The 27,302-nt window shown below is 42.2% G+C and overlaps 1 protein-coding gene across 8 annotated transcripts in view; it reads left to right on the top strand.

Annotated features, from left to right (window-relative positions):
• The first annotated feature begins 4,414 nt into the window (after nt 1–4,414).
• The window catches only part of LOC112267286 (ral GTPase-activating protein subunit beta-like), a 69,255-nt gene continuing 46,367 nt past the window's right edge, over nt 4,415–27,302 (top strand). For all 8 annotated transcript variants that reach the window (XR_006079264.1, XR_006079263.1, XM_024445554.2 and 5 more), the window contains exons 1-5: nt 4,415–4,571; nt 7,901–8,114; nt 12,855–13,057; nt 26,552–26,721; nt 26,965–27,151. Coding sequence is in view for 6 of the 8 variants with exons in the window: in XM_024445554.2 (XP_024301322.2) it covers nt 7,938–8,114; nt 12,855–13,057; nt 26,552–26,721; nt 26,965–27,151 (737 nt within the window). In the remaining 2 variants the exon portion in view is untranslated. The remainder of the gene's footprint in view (nt 4,572–7,900; nt 8,115–12,854; nt 13,058–26,551; nt 26,722–26,964; nt 27,152–27,302) is intronic.

Genomic DNA, 27,302 nt, shown 5'->3' with positions numbered 1-27,302 from the left:
AGGAGCAGGAACAGGACGTACCAGACTGGGGAGGCGCACTGGAGACCTGGCGCGTAGAGCCGGCACAAATTTTACTGAACGATAACACACTTCGTGTGGCGAGTGCGAGGATCAAGCACAGGACGTACCGGACTGGGGAGACGCACTGGAGGCCTGATGCGCGGGGCCGGTACAGGTGGCACCGAACTGGTGGCACGCACTTCAGGATGAGTGCGGGGAGGAGGAACAGGACGTACTGGGCTGTGAAGGCGCACCGGAGACCTGGTGTGTATAGCCTGCATCAATGGTACCGGTTCGATGACACACTTGCCGTGCGAGGAGCTAGCACAGGACGCACTGGGCTGTGGAGGCGCACTGGAGACCTGGCACGTAGAGCCGGCACAAATTGTACTGAACGTTGACACACTTCGTATGGCGGGTTTGAGGATCTAGCACAGGACATACCGGACTGGGGAGGCGCACTGGAGGCCTGATGCATGAGACCGGCACAGATTGCACCGGACTGGTAACACGCTCCTCCAAACGCCTGCGTTGCCGCATACTCCTCGCCAAACCCATTCTCCGGTATCCCTCCTCGCACTGTTCCATTGACTCCCAGGCGGGCTCTGGCACTCTCCCTGGGTTGACCGACCACCTCTCTACCTCCTCCCATGTTGTCACTGGTTCACACCTCCGCTCTGTCGACCACGCCGTGTGCCCCACCCCAAAAAGATTTGGGCTGTATTTTGGGCTTTCCTTGTGGCCGCGAACCCCGGAGTCATCACTGTTCTCCCTTCTCTCCTTGCGTCTGCTGTGACTCCTGCCAAGGAAGGATCTCCTGTCCTTCCATTATTTCCTCCCAGGTCCAACTTATTTTCTCCCTGATCTCCTCCAAAGACCAGGATGCCATTTCCTCCCGGGCACGCTGCTTGGTCCTGTTGTGGTGGGATATTCTGTCACGTTCGTTTGTAGAAACGGACCAAGACGCAGCGAATGTTGAGTTCCACATAATTTATTTATGGTGAAACTTAGCAAAAACACACACATAGAACACGCACATAGAAATAATAAACTAGACTAACCCCCCAGTCACGCCCTGACCTACTCCACCATAGAAAATAAGGACTCTCTATGGTCAGGACGTGACAGTAACAAAATGTGGAAAAAGTCAAGGGGTCTGAATACTTTCCGAATGAACTGTACATTGTTAAACTTGTTGGTTAGCTAGCTAGCAAATTTTTGATATATTATTATAGATGTAACATCAGTCAAAACACCTCAAAACAAGACATGGCATCAAGCACAAGACAAACACTAGCTGAAACGAGCCACATGGCAGCTTCTTGTCATTGTTAACAATAAATAACAAACGAACAGTCCTGTAAGGTGAAAGACAAAAACACTAAACAGGAAATAAGCACCCACAACTCAAAAGTGAAACCAGGCTACCTAAGTATGGTTCTCAATCAGGGACAACGATTGACAGCTGCCTCTAATTGAGAACCATATACAGAAATCCCAAATCATAGAAAAAAGAACATAGACAACCCACCCAACTCACGCCCTGACCGTACTAAACAAAGACATAACAAAAGAACTAAGGTCAGAACGTGACATGCCAGTTAACCCGTCTAGCAATAGAGAACAAAAGAAGAAAGCCCCTCCCCCCCACTTGTGCTATGTCATGACTTACCTGGACCACCTACTGAGACGTGCCTTTTGTTAAGTAAATCAGGTGTTAAATGAGCGGAAAAGGAGACTGAAGTGCAACTTTTAAGGGGCAATCAGCAGTTGCTTTATCTATTTTTGGACTTCTGAATTAATTAAATGAACCCACTGTTTGTAAACATAGTAAATGTCCACAAGAAGTATATAGCCTCAAAACATGGTTAAAACTATCATTTTGATATCATGAATGGTCCTTGCATCCATAGTTGGTTTGAGAGTGGTTACATTTCTCCAGCCCCAGTAAAGTACACACCTAAAGGGTAAAAAAAAACATATTTTGAGATAAAAAGTGATTTTTAGACCAGGGTTTCCCAAACTCCCAGGACCGTGATTCCATCGGCCTCCCCCTTACTTGCGTAACAATAGAGGAGCAATAGAGAACTTGTGTCATGACCACCTATTGAGATGTTCCTTTTGCTAAGTAAATCAAGTGTTAAATGAGGTGAAAGGGAGACTGGAGTGACACTTTAAGCTATATAAAACAACAGTTGTTGATGTGTATGGATGCATTTCAGATACATGTTTGTACATTTGAATTTTGCAGTAATATGACCTAGGTCTACAGTAGCAATAGGACATTTATTAATACAATTAATGGAGGATTTTGATAGCAGGCCCTGGTCCCGAAATGGCCAGACTGCCCCCACATGGAGAGAGAGAGAACTGTGGGTTTCCACTGAATCCATCTATAGGAAATCGAGATGCTAATTTGAAACAAAAGTGTGACCAAATTAAGATCCTACAGTGTAGCCCAATCACAAAGTACAGCCTACAGTCAGGAATGCACAGTGAATAGGCTATAAAATCAGTTGATGTTGATTTGCAGTTGTCTGAACAGCATCCAAAACAGGCCTTTTGCAATGCTTCAAATACAATCACAGGAAAAGCACAGGTTGGAAAGCAAATGGCTCTTGCTGAAAAGAGAAGACTCAATTTGAGCACTCTAGCCAATGTCTCCTCCAATGCAATGCTTTTAGATTTGTGGGAAGTAGTAAACGAGTATCTAAGGTCCAATCCCAAATCAACATCTAGACCCTACGCCTTGCCCTATATACACTTCTGGAGATCTGAGATGATTTGATGGGTCTGCGCAATATGGTGAAACTTCCACCCAGCCTATCAGACGGTAAGTTGTAAATATTACCATATTGATTGCACCAGTCAAATCTCCACAAGTGCATAGGGGTTGATTTAGGATGACTATCACAGGGAGACTTTCATTTGGAAAAAAGTCAGTTCTCTCCTTGACTCCTCCTGCCTCTCTCATCCGTGACCCAGAAACCGATAAGTGGTTGAGGGGTCGAGGAGAGTGTCAATTCGTTTGTAGACGAATGAAGGAGTCTGCTCCCCTCCTCAATTACCTATTTCGGTAGAGGAAGCACATGAGCATCTTTGCGAAGGTAAGAACATAAGTGTTTTAATACCCATCACACCCTCTTTGAATCAGCTTTTTTTTCTCGAAGGAGAAAAGCATGCAGACATTTAACCATGTGGGTCCCAACATTGCAAAAATACAACATTTCCTAAATTGCACCCTGTACAGGTCCTAAACCAAAAAAACACTACATAGTTAATCTCTTAGAACCACATGTATCTTTTAGGCTGTGTATTTTAGGCTGTGTTTACCCCACATGTCTTGTGGGGTAGGCATGGGTGTCTAAGCTGAATGTTATTTGATTATACAGACAATCTGGCATTTTCATCACAGTAATATTTCTCATGAAAACTAGAACAGAAGCAGTTAATGTATAAAGCACATTCAGCTTGTCAGTATGGCTATAAGGTATAGTCTGTCTCCATTCTCATGAGGAGATTAAAACAGCATTTTAAATCATGATAGGTAGTAACTGTGTGTATATATATGCTCCATGAAATAATATAATTACAAAGTTATAACATTTATCAACACAATTTTAACAGTACATGACATACATAACAAGTATGTTGTTCACTGCAACAATATCAGTAGCTTGTCTCAAATATAGCATAAAGCAAAACGTGTGCTGGTACCACTTCATATAATATTTCTTAGATCTTCAAAAATGAAATACGTTTGTATTCAACGTGGGCCTTGCACGAACGTGTGTCTTTGTATTCAGTGTGTGACAGACAAACCTCAGATGGACAAATAAACACTGATGATTCCACCCACATTGAGCCCCGCCCCGAACTGCCCACTGCAGTCAGGGGTACTTCAAACATACAGGGTTGACTTAGATTGTTGACAACATGTAAACTATATTTTACTTCCAAATGTTTATTGAAAACATAAATACATTTGTACAATGAGCACTTGTTGTCGCTCAAATACATCGTAACCGTTGTTGGTTAGCTAGCTAGGGATTTTTTTTTGCCATATTAGCATAGACATGACATAAGTCAAAACACATGGAATCATATAACCTGTCTATATGAACCAGAAAAAAGGAGCCAGTGAAATGTCTCGCTTTTTATTGTATCTCTGGTTCAGTTGCATAGAAATAGATAGAGGACGTATCTTTGTATCTGTGGCATTATAGCGTCTGTGACAGCACGAGCAGTGCCATTGAGACTATCTCTGCTCCCAACTCAAAGGAATCCCCACCCAGTTGACTACTTTAAAATGATTGAACCCCGTAATGGGAATTTTCAGGCTAAAATGTGTTTTATCCAAGGATGATTCCTCTATCTATCTATCTCTATGTTCAGTTGCCAGTAGCTACTGAGGCTAGCCGTCAACCGGATGACGATTCGACGATTGACGTCGAATGTATGCTTGTCATTGGATATGAATTTTTTTCAAAGATGGTTCTGTAATATCCTCGTTAGTGTACAGTTTGCTGAGAAACGGACGGTTGATATGACAGTATTTCTTTCCGACACAGGTAAATAGCAACACACAGCCAGCTGCGGTTGATCTGTTGTGTTATTGTTTTCATTAGCTTAGCCAACTAGCTACCGTTAGCTCCAGCTAGCCCGTGCGGCCTTCAATAACAGTGAGACACTGCTTCACACAACGCTGGCTGAAACTTGCTTGCTAGCCCGCTTTGCTGGTTGTACAGGTTGTGACAGCGTAACTTGCCTATAGCTAGCCATGCATTATGTTCATTTTCGACTGTTATTTACCTGCATTAACGCTAATTTTGCTACTTAGCTAAATGTCCAAATGCATTGGTACCATTGAAGACATAGCTAGCTCGCGTCTGTTGAAGATATCATCAGCTAGCTAACTTGGGTGTAACTAACGTTAATCATTAGTCCAAACATGTGGGTTTTGCAGAGAGAACGAGTTTCTATTAGACACATTCAGGTAGGTCCCTCCCCTTAGTTCGGGTTAAGGGTGTTTTCACATTTGATTCCTTTCAGACAAATTTGGTGAACTCTGTGTGGTTCTCTTAATGTTTTGTTCAGTATGAACACTGCAACGGAACTCAGACCCATTAAGAGCACCCGAAGCGAACCGAACTGAGACCATTCCGAAAGTTGGTCTGAGTTCGGTTCGCTTCAATTCCGCGGTCCGGTTCCCATTTTTGGGCATTGTGAACACAAAGCCCCCCAGGTTCGCTTGTCATTAATCCCGCACCACACACCAGACCAGGATTTTCCCAAACTCGGTCCTAGGCCCCCCCCCCCTGGGTACACGTTTTAGTTTTTGCTCTAGCACTACACAGCTGATTCAAAATAACCAACTCATCATCAAGCTTTGATTATTTGAAATCAACTGTGTAGTGCTAGGGCAACAATCAACTTGTATCCAGGGGGGGACTGAGTTTGAGAAACCCTGCACTAGATGGTGCCACAAGACAGAAGATGATGTGCGGGTTCGTATAAAAAAATGTCTGCTGTTTTTGGATATTGATTAGCGATTGTCAACGTGTGGAGTTTTTAGTTCTGATTATTTGTTTGCAATATGTAATCTATATGTTTAAAAAAATATATGAGTAATTAAGCAGACTAATCCAGTGCGAATTACAGTAGTGAGTGCATACAGTTTCGAACTGATCCCAGTGGGAAATGAACCTATAACCCTGGTGTCACAAGCACCATGGTCTACCAACGGAGCTACACAGGATCACCTATAGGCTAAGAGAGCTTCCTAAACTGTTTATTAGATTGTGGAGTATGAATAGTGTGAGAGGACAAAAACATAATTGGTGAAAATCACAACATGGGGTACCAAATGAATTCTAGCTCTTAAATGGGCAGTAGCCTACATTGGGTGTAGAATTTTCAATGACAGCATTATTTAATTTGCATTTATTCTTCAAATCAAATGACATTTTATTTGTCACATACACATGGTTAGCAGATGTTAATGCGAGTGTAGTGAAATTCTTGTGCTTCTATTTCCGACCATGCAGTAATATCTAACAAGTAATCTAACCTAACAATTTCACAACAACTACCTTAAACACACAAGTGTAAAGGAATGAATAAGAATATGTACATTAAAAAAATATGAATGAGCGATGGCCGAACGGCATAGGCAAGATGCAGTAGATGGTATAGAGTACAGTATATACATATGAGATGAGTAATGTAGGGTATGTAAACACGATATAAAGTGGCATTGTTTAAAGTGGCTAGTGATACATTTATTTAATCATTTTTTTCATTATTAAAGTGGCTAGAGATGAGTCAGTAGCCACTCAATGTTAGTGATGGCTGTTTTTTATTTATTCAAAAAAAGAAAAATAATTGAGCCCCTTTTTCGCCCCAATTTCGTGGAAGGTCGAAAGCCATGCGTTCTCCGAAACACAACCCAACCAAGCCGCACTGCTTCTTAACACAGCTCGACTCCAACAGAGGAAACACCGTGCTACTTTGGTTAGCGCGCACTGCGCCCGGTCGCGCTGTGATGCAGTGGCCAAGACCACTGCGCCACACGGGGGACCCAGTGATGGCTGTTTAACAGTGATGGCCTTGAGATAGAAGCTGTTTTTCAGTCTCTCGGTCCCCGCTTTGATGCACCTGTACTGACCTCGCCTTCTGGATGATAGCAGGGTGAACAGGCAGTGGCTCGGGTGGTTGTTGAGGGCCCTCGGAGTGTGGTGTCAGGAAAATAACCTCACACTCAACGTCAACAAAACTAAGGAAATGATTGTGGACTTCAGGAAACAGCAGAGGGAACACCCCCCTATCCACATCGATGGAACAGTAGTGGAGAGGGTAGCAAGTTTTAAGTTCCTCGGCATACACATCACAGACAAACTGAATTGGTCCACCCACACAGATGCCACAGATGTCTCTAATTTTGAGGTACTGCGCAATTGGCATGCTGAATGCAGGAATAACCAACAGAGCTGTTGCCAGAGAATTGAATGTTCATTTCTCTACCATAAGCCAATGTTGTTTTAGGGAATTTGTCAGTATGTCCAACCGGCCTCACATCCGCAAGCGGGGGGGCTGTCTCCCTGCCCAGTCATGTGAAATCTTAGATTAGGGCCTAATGAATTTATTTAAATTGACTGATTTCCTTTTATGAACTGCAACTCAGTAATATCTTAGAAATTGTTGCATTTTTATTTCTTTTTAGTGTAGCTAGTATAGCAAAACAGAAAGTGTATGTTGCTCATGCAATCTGGGCCTGTTGTCTGTTTATCATGCAGTTGTCAATGGGTTTAGGGTTGCCTTTTTTATTTAACGTTACCCAGCAATAATTTGGTTTTGCCTAACCTTGAGTCAAAACATCTTTAGTCAACTTGGCTGGCTAGCTAATATGTTACTTGTATTTTGTTGTTAGGCTCAGCTAGCTGAGCCTAACTTATCTCTAGAAAGAACTGTGCACTAAGTTGTTGATGTGCACGTCTTCTATGCTTTTCAAGATGACCTTTTACGGTTGTACACCTGAACAGTATCTGTCTCCAGTCCATTATTTGGCACTTGCAATGTACATTTGGCACTCTCAGTGAAGCCCTTTTTGTTAATATTAGCATTCCTTTTAGATAATTCTGGCGATAACACGACAAGGCTCTCTCTCTGGTCAATGTCGTATTCACAGCGTGGGTCTACTTCAAATGTGCCTTTTCTCACATTTTGCCTTTTGAAGCTACATGAAAAGGTCAAACTGAATATGAACTTATGAGAATATCAAGCATCGGGGTCCACCTTATATGTAATGGGCATTTGTTGTTGCTTGAATAAGTCTACTTCAGGCTGGCTCTATGAGTCTACTCTGTTTACGCATGCTGACTCCACTCCTCTGTACACACAGGTAACAATTGGACCCAGTAGAAGCAAAAGCCACTGCCATGTATTCGGAATGGAGGTCTCTGCACCTGGTGGTGCAGAGCGACCTAGGCCACCTGAGTGTCCTTCACTCGTACCCTCCGGTGGTGGGGCGTGACGTGGCCAATGCAGTGGTTAGACCTCTGGGGGTGACCCTGGGCACCCCGTCCACCGACAGCCTGCTCAAGACCGACAAAGAGGTAGGCAAGCCTGTGCTGAAAACAACCCAGATTCTTTTGCATGGCTGAATCAGATGTGTATGTAGATGCATGTGTAAGCCATACGGGGTGAATACTTTTTTTTGACTTTGCCCATGTAGGGGGAACTACCCTAGAAATCCAACATTCCAACTCTCATTTTACGTTCAAGGGGAATAAGCTAGCTACAGCTGTCGGTTGAAAGTGAAGTTGGAATGTTGGATTTCTAGGGTAGTTCCCCAACTAGGCCTACTTGATTCTTTGCTGTAGGTATGGGGACGGTATACTAATGTCAAGCTCCACTTCATTGCCACTCATTAGAATTGAGAAGTACAAGTTTCTTCCCTCTTTAGCTCCAAGTTCTTCTGACATTGTTCTGCCTATTTCCTGAAAAACATAGGCTACATGATACATCCAACACACCTTTCATAGACTAGGCTTTGTCAGTCCCTTATTTTTAGAAAACCAAGGATGCTGAATGGTCACCTTCACATTTGGACTAAGGCTACATCCTGGAAATTGAAATATTATTATATATTTTTTCTACTGTGCTTGATTGAAAAACACACCACCACCTCCCTCTCTAAATTATGTTGTGTTTTCAAATCTCTTCTCTCTGATTGCTGCTGGGTGAAAAAGAACATTTCCCACCCCCTTTTGTCTGTGGAAAATGTGCTGCTCACTTCCCCATCATGTTTGCCTTGTAGCTCGGATACCCCCAGGCCTCTGGGCTTGCTTGATAACATAACAGGATTTCCTGAGTATATCCCCGGGGCATTTGACCCCTGCTTCTTTATAGTGACAGTGTTTCTCCACCCCAGTGGAAAACGTCTCTTTGAGCTCACCCCCTGTCCAGTCTCAGCAGCCAGATCAGGCCTGTTTGTAATAAGCAAAGGAAAATGTAAGCCATCTGCCAAAGAATGTACGCATGGCCTTAATTCCCTTCTCTTTCTCTTTCCTGCTAATTTTAGTTTGCCAGATAAGTCTCTTGTCATGCACTTATTTATATAGTACCATTCAAAAGTTGACTCTCATTCAAGGGTTTTTCTTTATTTTGACAATTTTCTACATTGTACAATAATAGTGAAGGCATCAACTATGAAATAACACATGGAATGTAGATACCAAAAAATTGTTAAACAAATCAAAAATATATAGCCACCCTTTGCCTTGATGACAGCTTTGCACATTCTTTGCATTCTCTCAATCAGCTTTACCTGGAATGCTTTTCCAAAAGTCTTGAAAGAGTTCCCACATGCTGAGCATTTGTTTGCTGGTTTTCCTTTACTCTGTGGTCCAACTCATCTCAAACAATCTTAATTGGGTTGAGGTCTGGTGATTGTGGAGTCCAGGTCATCTGATGCAGCACTCCATTACTTCCCTTGGTCAAATAGCCCTTATACAGCCTGGAGGTGTGTTTTGGGTCATTGTCCTGGTGAAAAACAAATGATAATCCCCGTAGCGAAAACCAGATGGGATGGTGTATCCCTACAGAATGCTGTGGTAGCCATGCTGGTTAAGTGTATCTTGAATTCAAAATATGTCAGACGGTGTCACCATCACACCTCCTTCATGCTTTACGGTGGGAACCACACATGCGGAGATCCTCCGTTCACCTACTCTGCGTCTCACAAAGACACGGCGGTTGGAACCAAAAATCTCAAATTTGGACTCATCAGACCAAAGGACAGATTTTCACCGGCCTAATGTCCATTGCTCATGTTTCTTGGCCAATCAAGTCACTTCTTATTGGTGTCCTTTTTAGTAGTGGTTTCTTGCAGCAATTTGACCATGAAGGCCTGATTCACCCAGTTTCCTCTGAATAGTTGATATTGAGATGTCTGTTACTTGAACTCTGAAGCATTTATTTAGGCTGCAATTTCTGAGGTAACTCTAATAAACTTCTCCTCTGCAGCAGAGGTAACTCTGGGTCTTCCTTTCCTGTTGTGGTCCTCATGAGAGCCAGTTTCATCATAGCGCTTGATGGTTTTTGTGACTGCACTTGAAGAAACTTTAAAAGTTCTTAATGTTCTGTATTGACTGACCTTCATGTCTTAAAGTAATGATTGACAGTTGTTTCTCTTTGCTTATTTGAGCTGTTCCTGCATAATATGGAATTGGTCTTTTACCAAATAGCCCTATCTTCTGTATACCACCCCTACCTTGACACAACCCAATTGGCTTAAACACAATTAAGAAGGAAAGAAATTCCACAAATGAACTTAACAAGGCACACCTGTTAATTGAAATGCATTCCAGGTGACCTCCTCATGAGTAGTGGTTGAAGCTGGTTGCCAAGAGTGTACAAAGCTGTCATCAAGGCAAAGGGTGGCTATTTTGAAGAATAGAAAATATATTTTGATTTGTTAAACACTTTGTTACTACAGAATTCCATATGTGTTATTTAATAGTTTTGATGTCTTCACGATTATTCCACAATGTAAGAAATAATAAAAATAAAGAAAAACCCTTGAATGAGTAGGTGTTCTAAAACTTGACCAGATATATACAGTGGGGCAAAAAAGTATTTAGTCAGCCACCAATTGTGCAAGTTCTCCCACTTAAAAAGATGAGAGAGGTCTGTAATTTTCATCATAGGTACACTTCAACTATGACAGACAAAATGAGAAAAAAAATCCAGAAAATCACATATTGAAGTGACTCCAACCTAAGTGGTATGTAAACTTCTGACTTCAACTGTAAATGGTATAGTCGTTGTGCGTTCTCAATGGACATTCGGATGCTTTCGTAAGTTCGCTCTGGCTATCTACACCGATTTCAGACTACTCTCGTCTGAGTGTACCAGAGCGCAGAAAAATGAATTTATGAGCGCTCGACACCGGTTGAATATGGCTGGTGTCAGTAAACGTCCTGCAAAAAAACGAATTAAATTGTTTCCAGCAGCACAATTAGTCACCTACGCTCTAGTTAACACAAACTGCCTAACCAGCTCTGCTAGGGCGAGTGGTCTCATTTATGTCTGGAAGTAGCTAGCAAGCTAGCCAACGTTAGCTTTGGTGTTTGACTGCCGTTGTAAGGCCAGAACGCTCAAATCAACCCTACTCCTCTGCCCGATTGTCCGGTGTGTGTGCTCCGAGAGTGAGACAGTCTGAATTTATAATCTGAAAACGCTCTGAGTTTGTGAGCGCAGGCACTCCCGATTTGAATTTAAGAACACACCCAATAGAAATGTGTTATGCTAGCAAGAGGTTGCATAGCAACAGCATCAACTGAAAGTTCAGCTACACTACAATTAGGGTTTGGAAATGTAATGCCCCTTAGATATTAATTTAGAATCTTCCAATCCTCTTATGCTGTATTCTACCCCCGACCGTCACGTTGTACAGCGCCGTATTTTCCATTTTGAGTTTTTCTCGGAATAGAAACACCATAATATATTAATCAAATGAATTAAGACAAATTTCATAAAATCCATCCCACTTACTATGTTATTACAAAAAAGGTTTTAAATTCTCTGGTAATGCCAATATGGAAGACAAATGCTTCTCAAAGATGCCCTCTAGTGGTCAAACTAGCACTAACAGAAAAAATGGCTGACAAGTAAATAACGTGCCACAGAATGCTGTTGCAGCCCGCAAGGTGTGCTGCAGTATGACACAACTTTTAAAGGAGGAACAACTGTAGATTTTCTGCGATTTAAAAAAATAAATATTTAAAAATTATTTTTAAAATTTTAAAATTGTCTTCCATAGGCTATTACAACAATTTAAATATAGGATGTAGGTCCTTGAAAATTACAGTTAAGTCAGTATGAACCCCGCATAGGCTACTTGCCTGGCCTGTCAATGAAAGATGAAAATCACCTGCTATTGAAATTATGCACGCATCATTCACTGTAGTTGGTAAAAATGTAAAATGGTCCCCTTTGATGGTCCCCTTTGTGTGGTTTTAAGCATTGTTGTGAACTTAGAACATCCAATTTTGTTGTTTTTCTATTAGTATGTTTTTAAACGTGAAAACCTAAAAACTCTTTTTTTTTTTGCTTTGATTTAGTATCGTTTAGATTCTGCACTCTAGAGGATTTTGCATTTCACACTTTATTTATGTCTCTTCTTTTGCTGTTACAGTAAATCTTTCCAAATCAATGTAAGAACACAAGGACATGCTAATTTAAAAAATGGCTAGTCATTATTCGCCTGGTTCTGTATGGAATGCAGGCCCATTATGGGACACATGCCAGGTCATTATCAATTTTTAGTGTGACCAAATCATCTGCTGGTGCCACCAACTGAAAAAGTTAGTGTAGAACACTGTAGTTTATAAAGGGGTAGGTCACCTAGCTTGGTGGAACCACCCTGATTGCTGTGTTTTGAGACATGACATGACAGAATGGTGAACACCGCAATCAGGCTGGTTCCACCAGGCAATAGGCCTAGTTCACCTACATTTCTGAATGATTTGAATTCATTTTTGAAAGTAGCCTTGATCCACACTCTAGGTTTAGAATACTACATATAGTCACAGTCATTCATGTGGATGAACCATCACTGTGTTTGAAATTAAGTTAATTTCACTACAATCAGCATAATTCAGCCTAAAGAAAATGGTTTACCTCAATGCAGCAATAGTTCATCATATTGTGCTTATCTTCCAAGTGTTAAGTCATTCACCCTTTCCCCAAGTATTCTGACAATGACTGATATCTGACTGTCTAGCTTACAGCAGTCCAGTGCGTAATGTCTCTTTCTAACGGCAGAGTTCTTGGTGTGGTGTGATTGACAGGTGAAGTGGACAATGGAGGTGCTGTGCTACGGCCTGACCCTGCCTTTGGACGGGGACACGGTTAAGCTGTGCGTGGACGTCTACACGGACTGGATCATGGCGCTGGTCGCTCCGCGTGACTCCATCCCCCAGCCAATCGCCAAGGAGCCCAACCTCTACGTGCAGACCATCCTCAAACACCTCCATAACCTATTCCTGCCCAGGTACAAGCTAACTGTGTGCCTACGCTCTGGCTAGCCGCTAATTGTAATTGTGTGCATCTTCCTCACAAAGAGTATCGCTATTCTAGCTCTCCTCATTTAGACTGGATACCAAGCTTACACATGACTATGCTCATCCTAGCTAGCATTAGCCGTAAGGCTTCTACTAGCTAGCTTACAGTGGCTAGCGTTCTGGAACGCAAGCTAACCTCACTAGCATTCCTACCTGCACATATGGTCGCATTAGCAGGGATAGGTAACTCGGAAACACGTTCCCTGCCTGCCCAGACTGTAGTATTGCTAGCTCCCTTCTCTTGTTTAGTGCAACTTCGGTTCACTCGTTTGTGTTGACAAGACTTAACGGTTTGGCATTATGGTCGTTGGGAGATTTTCATCATGAATTCCAACAAGGCACCCATGCTGTTCCCTTCGGCGAGCACTGTGCTAGCTATAGCTTACCCTTAGCCTCGAGGTCGTTTCTAGCTAGCTAACGCCTTCCCTAGCCGCACAGCTATAACATTCATACACAGTGCTCAGTTCAGCTAGCCATTAGCCGCAAGGCATCTAATGAGCAAGCTCACGCCTGTCATTGGTAATTCGTAGCAATGCTGAAAAGCCAGCTATATCTGGCCAGCTTGATTCTCTCGTTTTATTTTATTTTTTATTTTTTCAATTTTTATTTCACCTTTATTTAAACAGGTAGTCTAGTTGAGAACAAGTTCTCATTTGCAACTGCGACCTGGCCAAGATAAAGCAAAGTAGTGTGACACAAACAACAGCGCAGAGTTACACATGGAATAAACAAGCGTACAGTCAATAACACAATAGAAAAAAAGTCTATATACAGTGTGTGCAAATGGTGTGAGGAGGTAGGCAATAAATAGGCCATAGTAGCGAGGTGATTACAATTTAGCAGATTAACACTGGAGTGATAAATGAGCAGATGATGATGTGCAAGTAGAGATACTGGTGTGCAAAAGAGCAGAAAAGTAAATAAAAACAATATGGGGATGAGGTAGGTAGATTGGGTGGACTATTTACAGATGTACAGCTGCAGCGATCGGTTAGCTGCTCAGATAGCTGATATTTAAAGTTGGTGAGGGAAATTTAAGTCTCCAGCTTTAGCGATTTTTGCAATTCGTTCCAGTCACTGGCAGCAGATAACTGGAAGGAAAGGCGGCCAAAGGGGGTGTTGGCTTTGGGGATGACAAGTGAGATATACCTGCTGGAGCGCGTGCTGCGGGTGGGTGTTATTGTGACCAGTGAGCTGAGATAAGGCAGAGCTTTACCTAGCATAGATTTATAGATGACCTGGAGCCAGTGGGTCTGGCGACGAATATGTAGCGAGGGCCAGCCGACTAGAGCATACAGGTCGCAGTGGTGGGTGATATAAGGGGCTTTGGTAACAAAATGGATGGCACTGTAATATACTGCATCCAGTTGCTGAGTTGAGTATTGAAAGCTATTTTGTTGATGACATTGCCGAAGTCGAGGATCGGTAGGATAGTCAGTTTTACTAGGGTACGTTTTTGGCGGCGTGAGGGAAGGAGGCTTTGTCGAGAAATAGAAAGCCGATTCTAGATTTGATTTTGGATTGGAGATGTTTAATATGAGTCTGGAAGGAGAGGTAGGTATTTGTAGTTGTCCACATGTTAGAGGTCAGAACCATCCAGGGAAGTGATGCTAGTCGGGCGGGCAGGTGCCGGCAGCGCATGGTTGAAAAGCATGCGTTTGGTTTTACTAGCGTTTAAGAGCAGTTGGAGGCCACGGAAGGAGTGTTGTATGGCATTGAAGCTTGTTTGGAAGTTAGTTAACACAGTGTCCTAAGAAGGGCCAGATGTATACAGAATAGTGTCGTCTGCGTAGAGGTGAATCAGGTAATCACCCGCAGCAAGAGCGACATCATTGATATATATACAGAGAAAAGAGTCGGCCTGAGAATTGAACCCGGTGGTACCCCCATAGAGACTGCCAGAGGTCCGGACAACAGGAACTCCCATTTGACACACTGAACTCTGTCTGCAAAGTAGTTGGTGATGACAGTCATACAACCGCACACTTTTCTTAAATTAAAGATACTGTACTCTTACCGTGGGCCCACTGTACCGTTGCATCCCTAGTGAAGACTAACACCAAATGCCTCACAGCTAAGTGTCGACAAGCACACTCATAACTCGGTTAAGCAATGCTTGTCCCTCTGAGTTATTATGGCCCTGCAATGGGAATCTAACTTGCTCATGCAGGTCTCCAACAAGCCCCGCGAGTGTTAAGTTTTACAGAGTACCGGCTTGTGATAAGCCAACAAGCATGTCCCCACCCCATGCCTAACAGCACTGTGTCTCCAGAAATGCAAGGGCACAGGGCCATGATATTTCGATCAAAGTGTCTCTCTTTGACGCCAATAGGGGGTGCCACCCCACTACATCGGTTGAGTGCGAGTCATCAGGCTTGTGGACAGTTCTTTCTCATAGCGGAGAATTGACACGCAAGCACAGTTACTCCCTAAGGGCTGTCTACTATTACGAAGGGATACAAGCTTCAGTTCGCTATGAAATTACCCATTTTCTATTGGGTTCTATTTAATTTCGTAATTTACTGACTTTATTGTCCCCATGGGGAAATTTTGTTGCAGTGTCATGTACATGATTAAAGTGGCGTTTTAAATACAAAACAAATTGACAATACAACTTTCATAACAGTTACATACCAATAAAATGAGACTAGCCTGCTGGCCTTACTGGGTTGATAGGAACATATAGCCTGAGCAATTCAGGAGGGATGTGACACATGGCACAAATTATTGTCTAGTTCTGTTTTTCCTGCCGAGGGGTGCCCTATATTCTGCACCCAGAGGGGAGTATTTCAAATTCTAGGTACAGGGGGTTGCTTGGGTCTAAAATTATTTAGTGAGCCTTGCGGAGGGCCCTGACCTTAAAGATCTCGTCCAGGCCTGCCAGTCTGTTTGACTCTATGTACCTTGCTTGCTGTGGTGATAATCCTTCTCAGCATATTTCTCAGGCTGACAGTGGCTTTGCCAAACCAACAAACGATACAAAAAGTTAATACTCTCAATGAAAGATTTGTTAAACAGAGTCAGTATAGTACAGTCAACATTAAAAGATCCCAGCTTTTTGAGAAAGTAGAGTCTCTGACTCTTTTTGAAGATCAGGTCTGTACATTTACTGCACTGAAGCTTATTGTCCAAGAGGACACCCAGATATTTCTATTTCTTTACAATCTCGATGTTCTGACCTGCAACATCTATCAGAGGTAGGTGCTTTACACTTCCTATGCACATCTTTTTGTCTTGTTGTTATTGAGAACCAAGTGTGATTCATCACACCACTCTACAAAGTCGTAATTTAGGACCAGGCCATAGTTTTCCTCATTATGATGCAACAGGCTGATCAAAGCAGTTTTATCAGCAAACGTAACGAGGTGTTTGTCAGGATGGGAACTAGTACAACTATTAGTGTACAGGAGTGGGGACAAAACACATCCCTGAGGAGAGCCTGTGTTGATTGTGCGTATGTCTGGCACGTGGGGACCTACTTTGACCCACTGTGACCTCTGGCTCATAAAGTCCATCACCCACAAAACCAGCCCCCTATCTAAGGAGAAGTCTCGTATGATTCTCTGTGTCAGAATGTAAGGCTGGATTGTGTTCAATGCAGAAGAAAAGTCAACAAACAGAAACCTGACCCTCTAGATGTTTATAGACCATGTCGAGGAGAGTAAGAATGGCATCATCAAGTCTTCTGATGGGCAAACTGAAACGGGTGGCGCAATTTTCCCAAAGCATTTCATTACTAAGTGTGTAACTCTGTGTCGTTGTATCTGTCAAACTGCTTTGCTTTATCTTGGCCAGGTCGCAATTGTAAATGAGAACTTGTTCTCAACTTGCCTACCTGGTTAAATAAAGGTAAAATAAATTAAATTAAAAAACTAAAGATGTCAAAGTGACAGGGCGGTAGTCATTCACCACAGATGGATTAGATGCTTTAGGAATGGGTGTGACTATTGAGTTTTTCCACAAAACTGGCACGTTGTTGGTCGAGAGAGGAGTGGAAAATGTCGGTAAAAACACCAGCCAATTGTTCAGCACAGTGCTTTAACACATGTCCACTTATTTTGTCTGAGCCTTTAACACATCAGCCTGTTTAACAACAACCCTCTCAAACATTTTGTAATGATGCTTCTATTTGTTTTACCTCTGACACAAAGTCATCAGATTCAAATCTTGAGACGAAAAGTCAGTTCATTAGCCATGTTCTGGCCCTCGTGTCTCCCAAGGTCAGCATTTGACCCCCCCCAATTGATTTAATGCCTTGCCAGGCCACCCTTAAGTTTCCTCTCTTGTATGCCTCTTTGTCAACCAGTATCTGTCTTTTGATCTCATGTTGTACATCTCTTAAAGCCTGTCTATTACCCTCAACAGAAACTGCCTTCTTCCTATTAAGTAGTGATTTTAGATTTTTCTGATACCCAAGGGTTATTGTTAGGGAAGATTTTACAGATTTTAGTAGGCACAACTGACACAACACAAGTTTACATAGTCTGAAAAAACATCTGTGATCAGAGCTGCTGTCCTCGAATACCTCCCACCATAGTACAGTCAAAACACCCTTGGAGACGAGTGATACTATTGTCGTTCCAGATCTGGACAGTTTTAACTGTAGGTTTCTCCCTCTCCAGGAGCTGACAATAGGTTGGCCGGAGGTAGACAATATTGTGGTCTGATGTCCCCAGGGGAGGTCTGGTGGTGTCAGAGAAAGCATTTGGTATTGCCCCATAACACAAATCAAGAGTCTTATTTTTCCTAGTGTGACATTTCACATACTGGTGGTACATGCTCAGGACCAAAGTACAGTTGTTAAAATCCCCTAATGTTTTTGGGGTGTGTCAGGGAGATGGATTCCAGTTTCTGTGACGGGTAAGAAATAATCTCACGGGGCAGATAGTAGGGTTGCAGTGACACAGAAACCAGTTCAATAGCCAACGGCGACTTGACAAAAGTCACCAACATGCGCAAGAAAGAAGGCGAAGCTTTCAACTACTGCCAGCCCTGCAGAATCCCCTGGGCCCTGTGGCATTCTGTTGGTTCCTGCATCTCGCCCCAGCCTCACAGCTGGGAGGGGGCAACAGACTGGCCTTGGGGCACTGAGGTCCCCGGCGATGCAGTTGTCTACCAAGACTCAGGTTAAGCCCTTGAACCAGGCCAAACCTGTAGGGAAGCAGTTTTGCGCCACAGCTAGGATCTGCCCCTCTAACACTCTTAAGGGGAGGTAAGAGGGGTTGGCCAACTCAGGGTGGATCCCTTGCGGTTGAGGAGAATGGTGTGCAGGGCCTCTTCCCTACCCTCTCTATTTGGGTTTATTGGTTGCTACTCCTACCCCTCTCCTAGTTTCCACCCCAAAACAACATTGTTTTTCCGGTTGGCCATTACAATCCTTGCAGCTATCGTCATACCCTAGTGAACGAAGCAAGGAAAGAGACAAACCCATGACTCTTGGAAAAGAGTACCGGCCCCTTGTGCACGCTCTCTGTTTTATATTTGGCCAGTTTTTTTGTTGTTGTGGCGAAATGGTGTGACTATACAGATTGTTCCTTCCTACATTCTGTTTTCCATGGTCCTATGCTCCTTGTAGGATCTTTTGGATGAAGAGAAAGGGTCATAATTAGAGGTTGACCGATTATGATTTTTCAACACCGATACCGATTATTGGAGGACCGAAAAAGCCGATACCGGTTAATCGGACAATTTTTATTTATTTATTTGTAATAATGACAATTACAACAATACTGAATGAACACTTATTTTAACTTAATATAATACATCAATAAAATCAATTTAGCCTCAAATAAATAATGAAACGTGTTCCATTTGGTTTAAATAATGCAAAAACAAAGTGTTGGAGAAGAAAGTAAAAGTGCAGTATGTGCCATGTAAGAAAGCTAACATTTAAGTTCCTTGCTCAGAACATGAGAACATATGAAAGCTGGTGGTTCCTTTTAACATGAGTCTTCAATATTCCCAGGTAAGAAGTTTTAGGTTGTAGTTATTATAGGACTATTTCCCTCTATACCATTTGAATTTCATTAATCTTTGACTATTGGATGTTCTTATAGGCACTTTAGTATTGCCAGTGTAACAGTATAGCTTCCTTCCCTCTCCTCGCTCTTCCCTGGGCTCGAACCAGGAACACAACGACAACAGCCACCCTCGAAGCAGCGTTACCCATGCAGAGCAAGGGGAACAACCACCCCAAGGCTCAGAGCGAGTGATGTTTGAAACGCTATTAGCAAGCGCTAACTAGCTAGCCATTTCACTTCGGTTACACCAGCCTCATCTCGGGAGTTGATAGGCTTGAAGTCATTAACAGCGCAATGCTTGACGCACAACGAAGAGCTGCTGGCAAAACGTACGAAAGTGTTGTTTGAATGAATGTTTACGCGCCTCCTTTTGCCTACCACTGCTCAGTCAGATGCTTGTATGCTCAGTCAGATTATATGCAACGCTAGATAATATCTAGTAATATCATAAACCATGTGTAGTTAACTAGTGATTATGATTGTGTTTTCTAAGATAAGTTTAATGCTAGCTAGCAACTTACCATGGCTTACTGCATTCGTGTAACAGGCAGTCTCCTTGTGGAGTGCACAAGGACTAGTTAACTGTAAGGTTGCAAGATTGTGTCCCCCGAGCTGATAAGGTAAAACTCTGTCCCTGAACGAGGCAGTTAACCCACCGTTCCTAGGCCATCATTGAAAATAAGAATGTGTTCTTAACTGACTTGCCTAGTTAAATAAAGATTAAATAAAGGTGAAGAAAAATATATATATTTTTAAAAATCGGCAAAATCGTTGTCCAAAAATTCCGATTTCCGATTGTTATGAAAACTTGAAATCGGCCCCAATTAATCGGCCAGTCCGATTTAATTGTTAGGTCCTCTTGCCGCTTTCTCGGCCTGCCTAGGCCGCTACATTTATACAGTTTACCATGACTGTTATGCCATCTCTAAGGGGGAGGACGTCACTTACGCACAGTCTCTTTTAGCTCATTCTGGTACCTGTCTATTGTGCTTAAGAATCATTTTCATAGCAGCTTTTATCTGCTGAAAAGTGTGTAATGTAATATGCCTCTGTCTTTTGCTTTACTACTGTCCTTGGCATCCCTGATTTGTATGTGACTCATTTCAGGAAACTAGGCGTATGTCGCCTGTCATTACTTCACAGGAGCGCCATTTGAACCTAAACTTTTGTTTTTTTAATCAAAATGTCTTTATTGGCAGAAATGGCTTTTTGAACATGTGAACCTTCATGTGCCTTAATAACAAACTTGTATGCCATCTGTAAATACCAATACAATTGTTAAATTATGAGCCTAGTTGGTTTAGCCATAGAAAAAGTCAGCAACCTTCCTGTTAGCCATGGTTGGCTGAGATAATGAGTGGGCTGGACATGCCGAGAGATGATATGCGTTCGGATCAGTCTGCCATGTAGCACGCTTCTCTCAATAATATGAGCTGGTCAGTATGTGTTGGTAATCCTTTCTAACTTTTTTAAAAAAAAGATATTATGTAGTAGAACTGCATAAGTGTTGCTTTCCACTTTCTGGAGGACCGAGTTTTGAAATCAGTGGAATTAGAGTATGATAGATAAGGAGATGGAGAAAATTATGGCATTAGATTGCAAATATGCAGACTGAGTCTAAAAGAAAACATACAGAAGGCTGGTGATTTTATGAAACACCTGTATCTGGATTACATCTTCCAACTAAGGCAGCCATGGCATCCGTGACAGAGAGGGAGAAGCGTCCTTCCATGTATAAGGGTAAGAGTCTAGCTAGCTACATTTTCAGATATGACCAATTTTGTCAGTCATTTTCATTTCAAGTTAGTGTACTGTTAGCTAGCTAATATTATCTGCCTGGCTAGCGTTTCGTGTATAATCTGTGTAGCAATACTCATATCTCAGATCCATTTGCATTGCTAGTTATCCTAATCTTAGCTAGCTAACATTGAACCTGGTTGGTTAGCTACCTACTGATTCATACAGGGTAGTAACGTTATGAGTTGGGATTATGATTCGTTGTTTAGCTAGCTCGTTACATGCCTTAACTTGTTATGGCTGCAATCCCCCTATTGGGATAAGTGTCATCAACAACCGCTGAATAGCATAGTGCTACATTCAATAAATATTACTACAAATATTTATATTCATGAAATCACAAGTGCAATATAGGAAAACACAGTTTAGCCTTTTGTTAATCCACCTGTTGTGTCAGATTTTGAAACTATGCTTTACAGCGAAAGCAATCCAAGCGTTTGTGTACGTTTATCGATCACACGACAAAACATTAAGTACACTTAGCATCAGGAAGCTTGGTCATGAAAATCAGAAAAGCAATCAAATTAATCGTTTACCTTTGATGATCTTCAGATGTTTTCACTCAAGAGACTCCCAGTTACACAACAAATGTTCCTTCTGTTCCATAAAGATTATTTTTATATCCAAAATACCTCCGTTTGTTTGGCGTGTTATGTTCAGAAATCCACAGGAAAGAGCGGTCATGACAACGCAGGCGAAAATTCCAAATAGTTTCCATAATGTCCACAGAAACATGTCCAACATTTTTTTATAATCAATCAGGTTGTTTTTAAAATATATAATCGATAATATATCAACCGCAAATGTCTTTCACAGTAGGAGAGGGAAAGTCAATACCTATCCAAACTCTGTTGCGCGAGCAAAACTCATGTGACCACTTGACGCAATGTTATCGTTCTGGCTCATTTTTCAAAATAAAAGCCTGAAACTATGTCTGAAGACTGTTGACACCTTGAGGAAGCAATGGGAAAAGGAATCTGGTTCATATCCAGCAAAGGGAGGCTATGGAACATGGAGTTTTCAAAATATAAGCCACTTCCTGTTTTGATTTTCCTCAGGGTTTCGCCTGCAATATCAGTTATTTTATACTCACAGACAATATTTTGACAGTTTTGGAACCTTTAGTGTTTTCTATCCAATACTAATAATACTATGCATATATTAGCAACTGAGACTGAGGAGCTGGCCGTTTACAATGGGCATCTTTTCATCCAAGCTACTCAATACTGCCCCTGCAGCCATATGAAGTTAACAAAAGACTACAATGCAAGTAACTATTTCAGTAGAATGTTTATGATGTCACTGCGACAACTGTCAATAGACCTAGCTGGTAAATTCGCTCTGGCTATCTACTCCCGATTTCAGAGCACTCTTGTCTGATTAGGCTAGTGTGCAGAACAACTGACCAATTTACGAACGCTCAACACCCGTTGAATATGGCCGGTGTCAGTAAACGTTGGCAAAAAAGTGTAGTTATATTTTTGCCAGCAGCACAGTTGCAGTGCCCAACGGTCTGGATAACATAACAGCCTAACTAGTTCTGCTAGGGTAAGTAAAATGGTAAGAGTGAGCTGTTCTCTCATTTGTGTCTGGAAGTAGTTAGCAAGTTAGCCAGTTAGCCTGGGTGCTTGACTGCTGCTGTTAGGTCAGAACGCTTGGATCAACGCTGCTCCGAGAGCGGAACACTCTGAATTTACAAACAGACAATCTGACAACCCTCTTCAGTTTACGAATGCCCAGAGCACACTCTGGCACTCCAGATTAAATTTACAAACACACCTGTAGTATAAGCCAGCCTTTAGTCTTGAAATCTTAGCCTCACGTGAATCCTAAAGCTTAAAAGGATGTGAACGATGCTAAATGGGTGTAGACAAAGAAGAGCCCTCCAGAAGGTACCAAAACATTCAAGGGCCATTTTCTCAAGTGAGGTTACAAGTTTATCAACTTTCAAAGCAGACTTACATTACAGTTGATGAACAATTGGAAAGTATGATATACCATTTTCTAGCTCTGAGTCTCTACTTTTATCCAATGTAAAAAACACAATTTCAAATTTTGCTACTTAAGATCGAGCTGGTCGGTCACATATGTGACTCACCACCTGGATCCGGTCTTATGTAGCAAAATTTGAAATAGTTTTTTTAATGTTGCTAAAACGTAGACTGAGATACAAAATGGTATATCATACACTGCATTTTTTAGGAACCATGGGAAAGTAATTCTGCTTTCAACGTTGATAAACTTGTATACTCACTTTTGAGAAACTTAAATGTATAAATAATTTCAAATTCGTTGTTAAACCAGACTGACCAATTTTTCTTTCTGTTATTGACGGATAGCCAGGGGCACACTCAGATATACTAAACACAAATGCTTTGTTTGTAAATTGAGTCTGCCAGATCAAATGCAGTAGGGATGACCAGGGATGTTCACTTGATAAGTGTGTGAATTGGACAATTTTCCAGTCAAAATGTACAAACATGTACTTTTGGGTGTCAGGGAAATTGTATGGAGTAAAAAGTACATTTTATTTCAGAATGTAGTGAAGTAAAAGTTGCCAAAAATATAAATGAGTAAAATACAGATTGCCCCCCTCAAATATTTTTACTAAAGTACTTTACACCACTGCCCAAATGCCTTCACACAAGTACATTAGCATACAGTATATACTGTTACAAATGCACTTATCACATAGTATTCCATATATAAGTTAAGGCCATGCAATCTGAGATGAAACCTGAGTGAGGTGCACATGTAAAGTACATAAACAGATGCATGTGCCATATATTTATGTGGTGGACACTTGATACGGTCACATGATATTGTTATGGTATGTCACAAAATCATGTTATGACCACATGTATCAATTATTTAATTGTATATATCAATATTTTTCTAAGTGGATGTTTCTCTACAGAAGGTGTTAACAGTACAGCCAAATAGTTACTTGCATAGTAGCAATATCAGAAATAGATCCTGTCAATATAAATATACAGAATGTAGAAGAAAAGTATCAATATCAGTGATAGACAAGGTAGTTATGCATACAATCAGGGGTAAAGTGGCTGAGCAGCAGGATTAACAAAAAAATAGTAGCAGGAACCTATGGCTTGTGTGTTAGGAGAGAGTCATTTGAATAGAGGCACTGCCGATAGTGCTGATGACTGGTCCGTCACAAAACTACCTGATCTTCTCAAAAAGATACGTTGTGTCCAATCCAGGTGGTGCTTGTATAGACAGACCATCTATGGGAGGAAGGATGTCAGCGTTGCGCAGCAGCTGAAATCTGGTCCTGACTGAGTTCGAACGCTCCTTGGTGACAGCACCAGGCTCCAGAGAATCGAAACTGTGAAACAGGGAATAATAACAAAAAGTCTGAAGACATTACAACCTTGCACAGCATCAATTCATCTCCCAAGTTTATATCAGAAGAATAACCTCATACAATTCAATGAAAAATGATTTTTCACCTGAAGTGCTGGTACTGCTTGATCTGTGCCAGCGGCCTGAAGTACGGAGTCAGCCATAGCTTTCCACCAGCACTGTATTATCCTCCAGTCCAACCAGCTGTGGGATGTTGACCCCTGTCACAGTTGACCCCTTCACAACACCAGCAATCTCAGACAAAGTGTTCACTCTGGTCTTTCGGAAGCGTTGCTTGATGAGGCCGACACACCAGTCGGGGGCAAACTTGGTGTGGCCTGTGATCAGGAAGTGAAGGTCCAGACTGTGCTGGAGATTGTGCATGGCGTTGCAGTTATCACAATTCAGGTCCACACGTGTTTCCCCAACTCCGTAGTTGGTGAAGAAATGGTGCATGTAGTTTGACTGCGCTGTTGCCTTTGCTGGATGACATGCCTTCATCAATTAAGTAGTTGACTTGTTGTATTCCGTCACAACAAGCCACACTTGCGACGAGTTAAAAAGTAGATGGGACCTGGAAACAATAGTGCATGTGAAAACAACAAAAGAACCATAAGAGAAATTACAATGAACTGTCTCACCCCTGTCAGTCTATTTTCACACAGTTCAGTGAAAGGTATTTGCCTCCCTCCCATATATATATGAAATGTTGCTTACTTGTTGAGCAAAATCAAAGCTGTAATGCATCCTGATGTCTTTGGCTGACTTAACAGCTTCTGGAAAATACAGAAGTAATGTGAGATCAATAAAATTAGTGCCAATCATGTTGGAGGTCAATTAAATAATCAAAATGTGTTAGCTTTACATACCAAGTGTTGTCATCGATTCCTTGTAGAGACGCCACACTGCTGCTTTTGTCACATGGGATGGCAGCAGCTTTCCACCAAAGTGTTTGTGTCCTGGGTGGTGTCCTGGTAATACTATTGCATTATCCTCTGCGTAGTTGTTGAAGTTCACCACTCGCTGCAAGTCCTCATGCTTCAGGTGTAACCTGTGCTTGCTTGAGCCAGCTCTCTTTTTGATGAGAGGCATTAGACCATTTTCTTTGTATGACTGGTGGAGGGCAGTTAAGCATGTTCTACTGATACAATAGATGCGAAATGGCATTCTGAGAGAGAACCACTACACACAGTTCATACACGTCATGTTAGCTAGCTAACAGCAAGCTTATTAGGGATAGCCGTCCCGCTAGCGGGACACCAGCCTACAACATCCAGTGAAATTGGAGGGCGCACAATTCAAATAAATAATCGTAATATTAAACATTCATGAACATACAAGTATCATATGTAATTTAACAGCTTAAATTCTTGTTAATCGAACTGCGTTGTCCGATTTCTAAAAGGCTTTATGGCGAAAGCATATCATGCGATTGTCTGAGGACGGTCAACATTTTTCAGCCAGCACAGGCTTCAAAAATCACACATGGCGATTAAATAAATCACTTACTTTTGAAGATCTTCCTCTGTTTGCAATCCCAAGGGTCCCAGCTACAACATGAATGGAATTTTTTTTTTACATAAAAAAAAGGCTCTCCTGTGAAGTCGTGACTTGCGACATAGTTTCTTGAAACGGGTCACATGTGGAATGTGCCCTATCAGCTACTGTTTTCACCTGCAGTCTTCCCAGGGGGTGTTCAGGTTTATTTACCTAACCCTGTCTTTGGCTCAGGCCGACTTTTTCCCATTGTCGCACCATGGAGCCTGTTGCCTTCCCTTGAATGTCGTCGTTGTCCAGTATGTGCGGTTCGCATCTAATTGGATTGTAGGAGAGCTCGGGCAACAGTGTCAGGCTCTTTGCATTTGTTGCACAAATCCCATGCAAGTCATTGTACTTAAATTAGCATATTTCGCACATCATAAACAAATCAGACTTTTTTTTTTTTAGCTAAACAATCTGTTATTTTGTTGTTTATTTTGTAAGGTAGAATTATCTGTTTTAAAGCCTTACCAACAATATCTGCTAAAAATGTGTATGCGACTAATAATATTTGATTTGAACCTATATTGCTTAAATAACATGGTAATTCTAAATAGGGACAGACCCTCCATTAGTTCATCAAACTAAATCACAAGGCTTAGGGGAACGGAGAATTGAAGAGGGAATGGTCAATGGAGTGTATATTTCCGCTTCCTTTTACAAATGTGGTCCATTACTGTCTCTTTCTTTACCTCCCTCTCTCAGGCCGGAGCATTACAGCCCCATGCACTTCCGGCTGTGCCAACAGGTGCTGACGGCGGTGCAAAAGCTGGCCAGGGAATCGGGCGGCGTCATGGCCCGGGAGACCTGGGAGGTGCTGCTGCTCTTCCTGCTGCGAATCAACGACACCCTGCTGGCCCCTCCCACAGTTGGAGGTCAGCCAACCGGAACAGACACAATTAGAGTACTTTTTGTAGTGTTGTGGGGCAATTCCTCACATCCATTTCGGTGACATTTTAGTCTTCCATTGATATCATACCATGACAAATATGTGGCCGCATAATCTTTTTAGATGCAAATGACGATGTAGTGTGGGAACATTTTTCCCCACCTATACATTTTGGATGATGCATATTCATCCTTACTCCACCCTGTCCCCCATCCCCCAACTCGCTCAGGTGGGATAGCGGAGAAGCTGGCTGAGAAGCTGATCAGCGTGCTGTTTGAGGTGTGGTTCCTGGCCTGCATGCGCTGCTTCCCCACACCGCCCTACTGGAAGACTGCCAGGGAGATGCTGGCCAACTGGAGGCACCACCCCCCCGTGGTGGAGCAGTGGAGCAAGGTCATCGCCGCCCTCACCTCCAGGTAGCCACACCACAACAAGAACAGTGGTTGCCAACCCTGTGATTGCAGGCTTTTGTTTAAGCTCAGTCGCTAAACATATGATTAGCTTTTTTAAACAATGTGAGTGGGCTTATTGGACACCTTCAGGTAAGACCAAATTAATTGGATAACA

The sequence above is a fragment of the Oncorhynchus tshawytscha genome, linkage group LG02 (assembly GCF_018296145.1).
Source record: "Oncorhynchus tshawytscha isolate Ot180627B linkage group LG02, Otsh_v2.0, whole genome shotgun sequence".
Lineage (NCBI taxonomy): Eukaryota > Metazoa > Chordata > Actinopteri > Salmoniformes > Salmonidae > Oncorhynchus > Oncorhynchus tshawytscha.
Note: the sequence above shows the minus strand (reverse complement) of the source record. Positions and strands in the feature narration are given on the sequence as shown.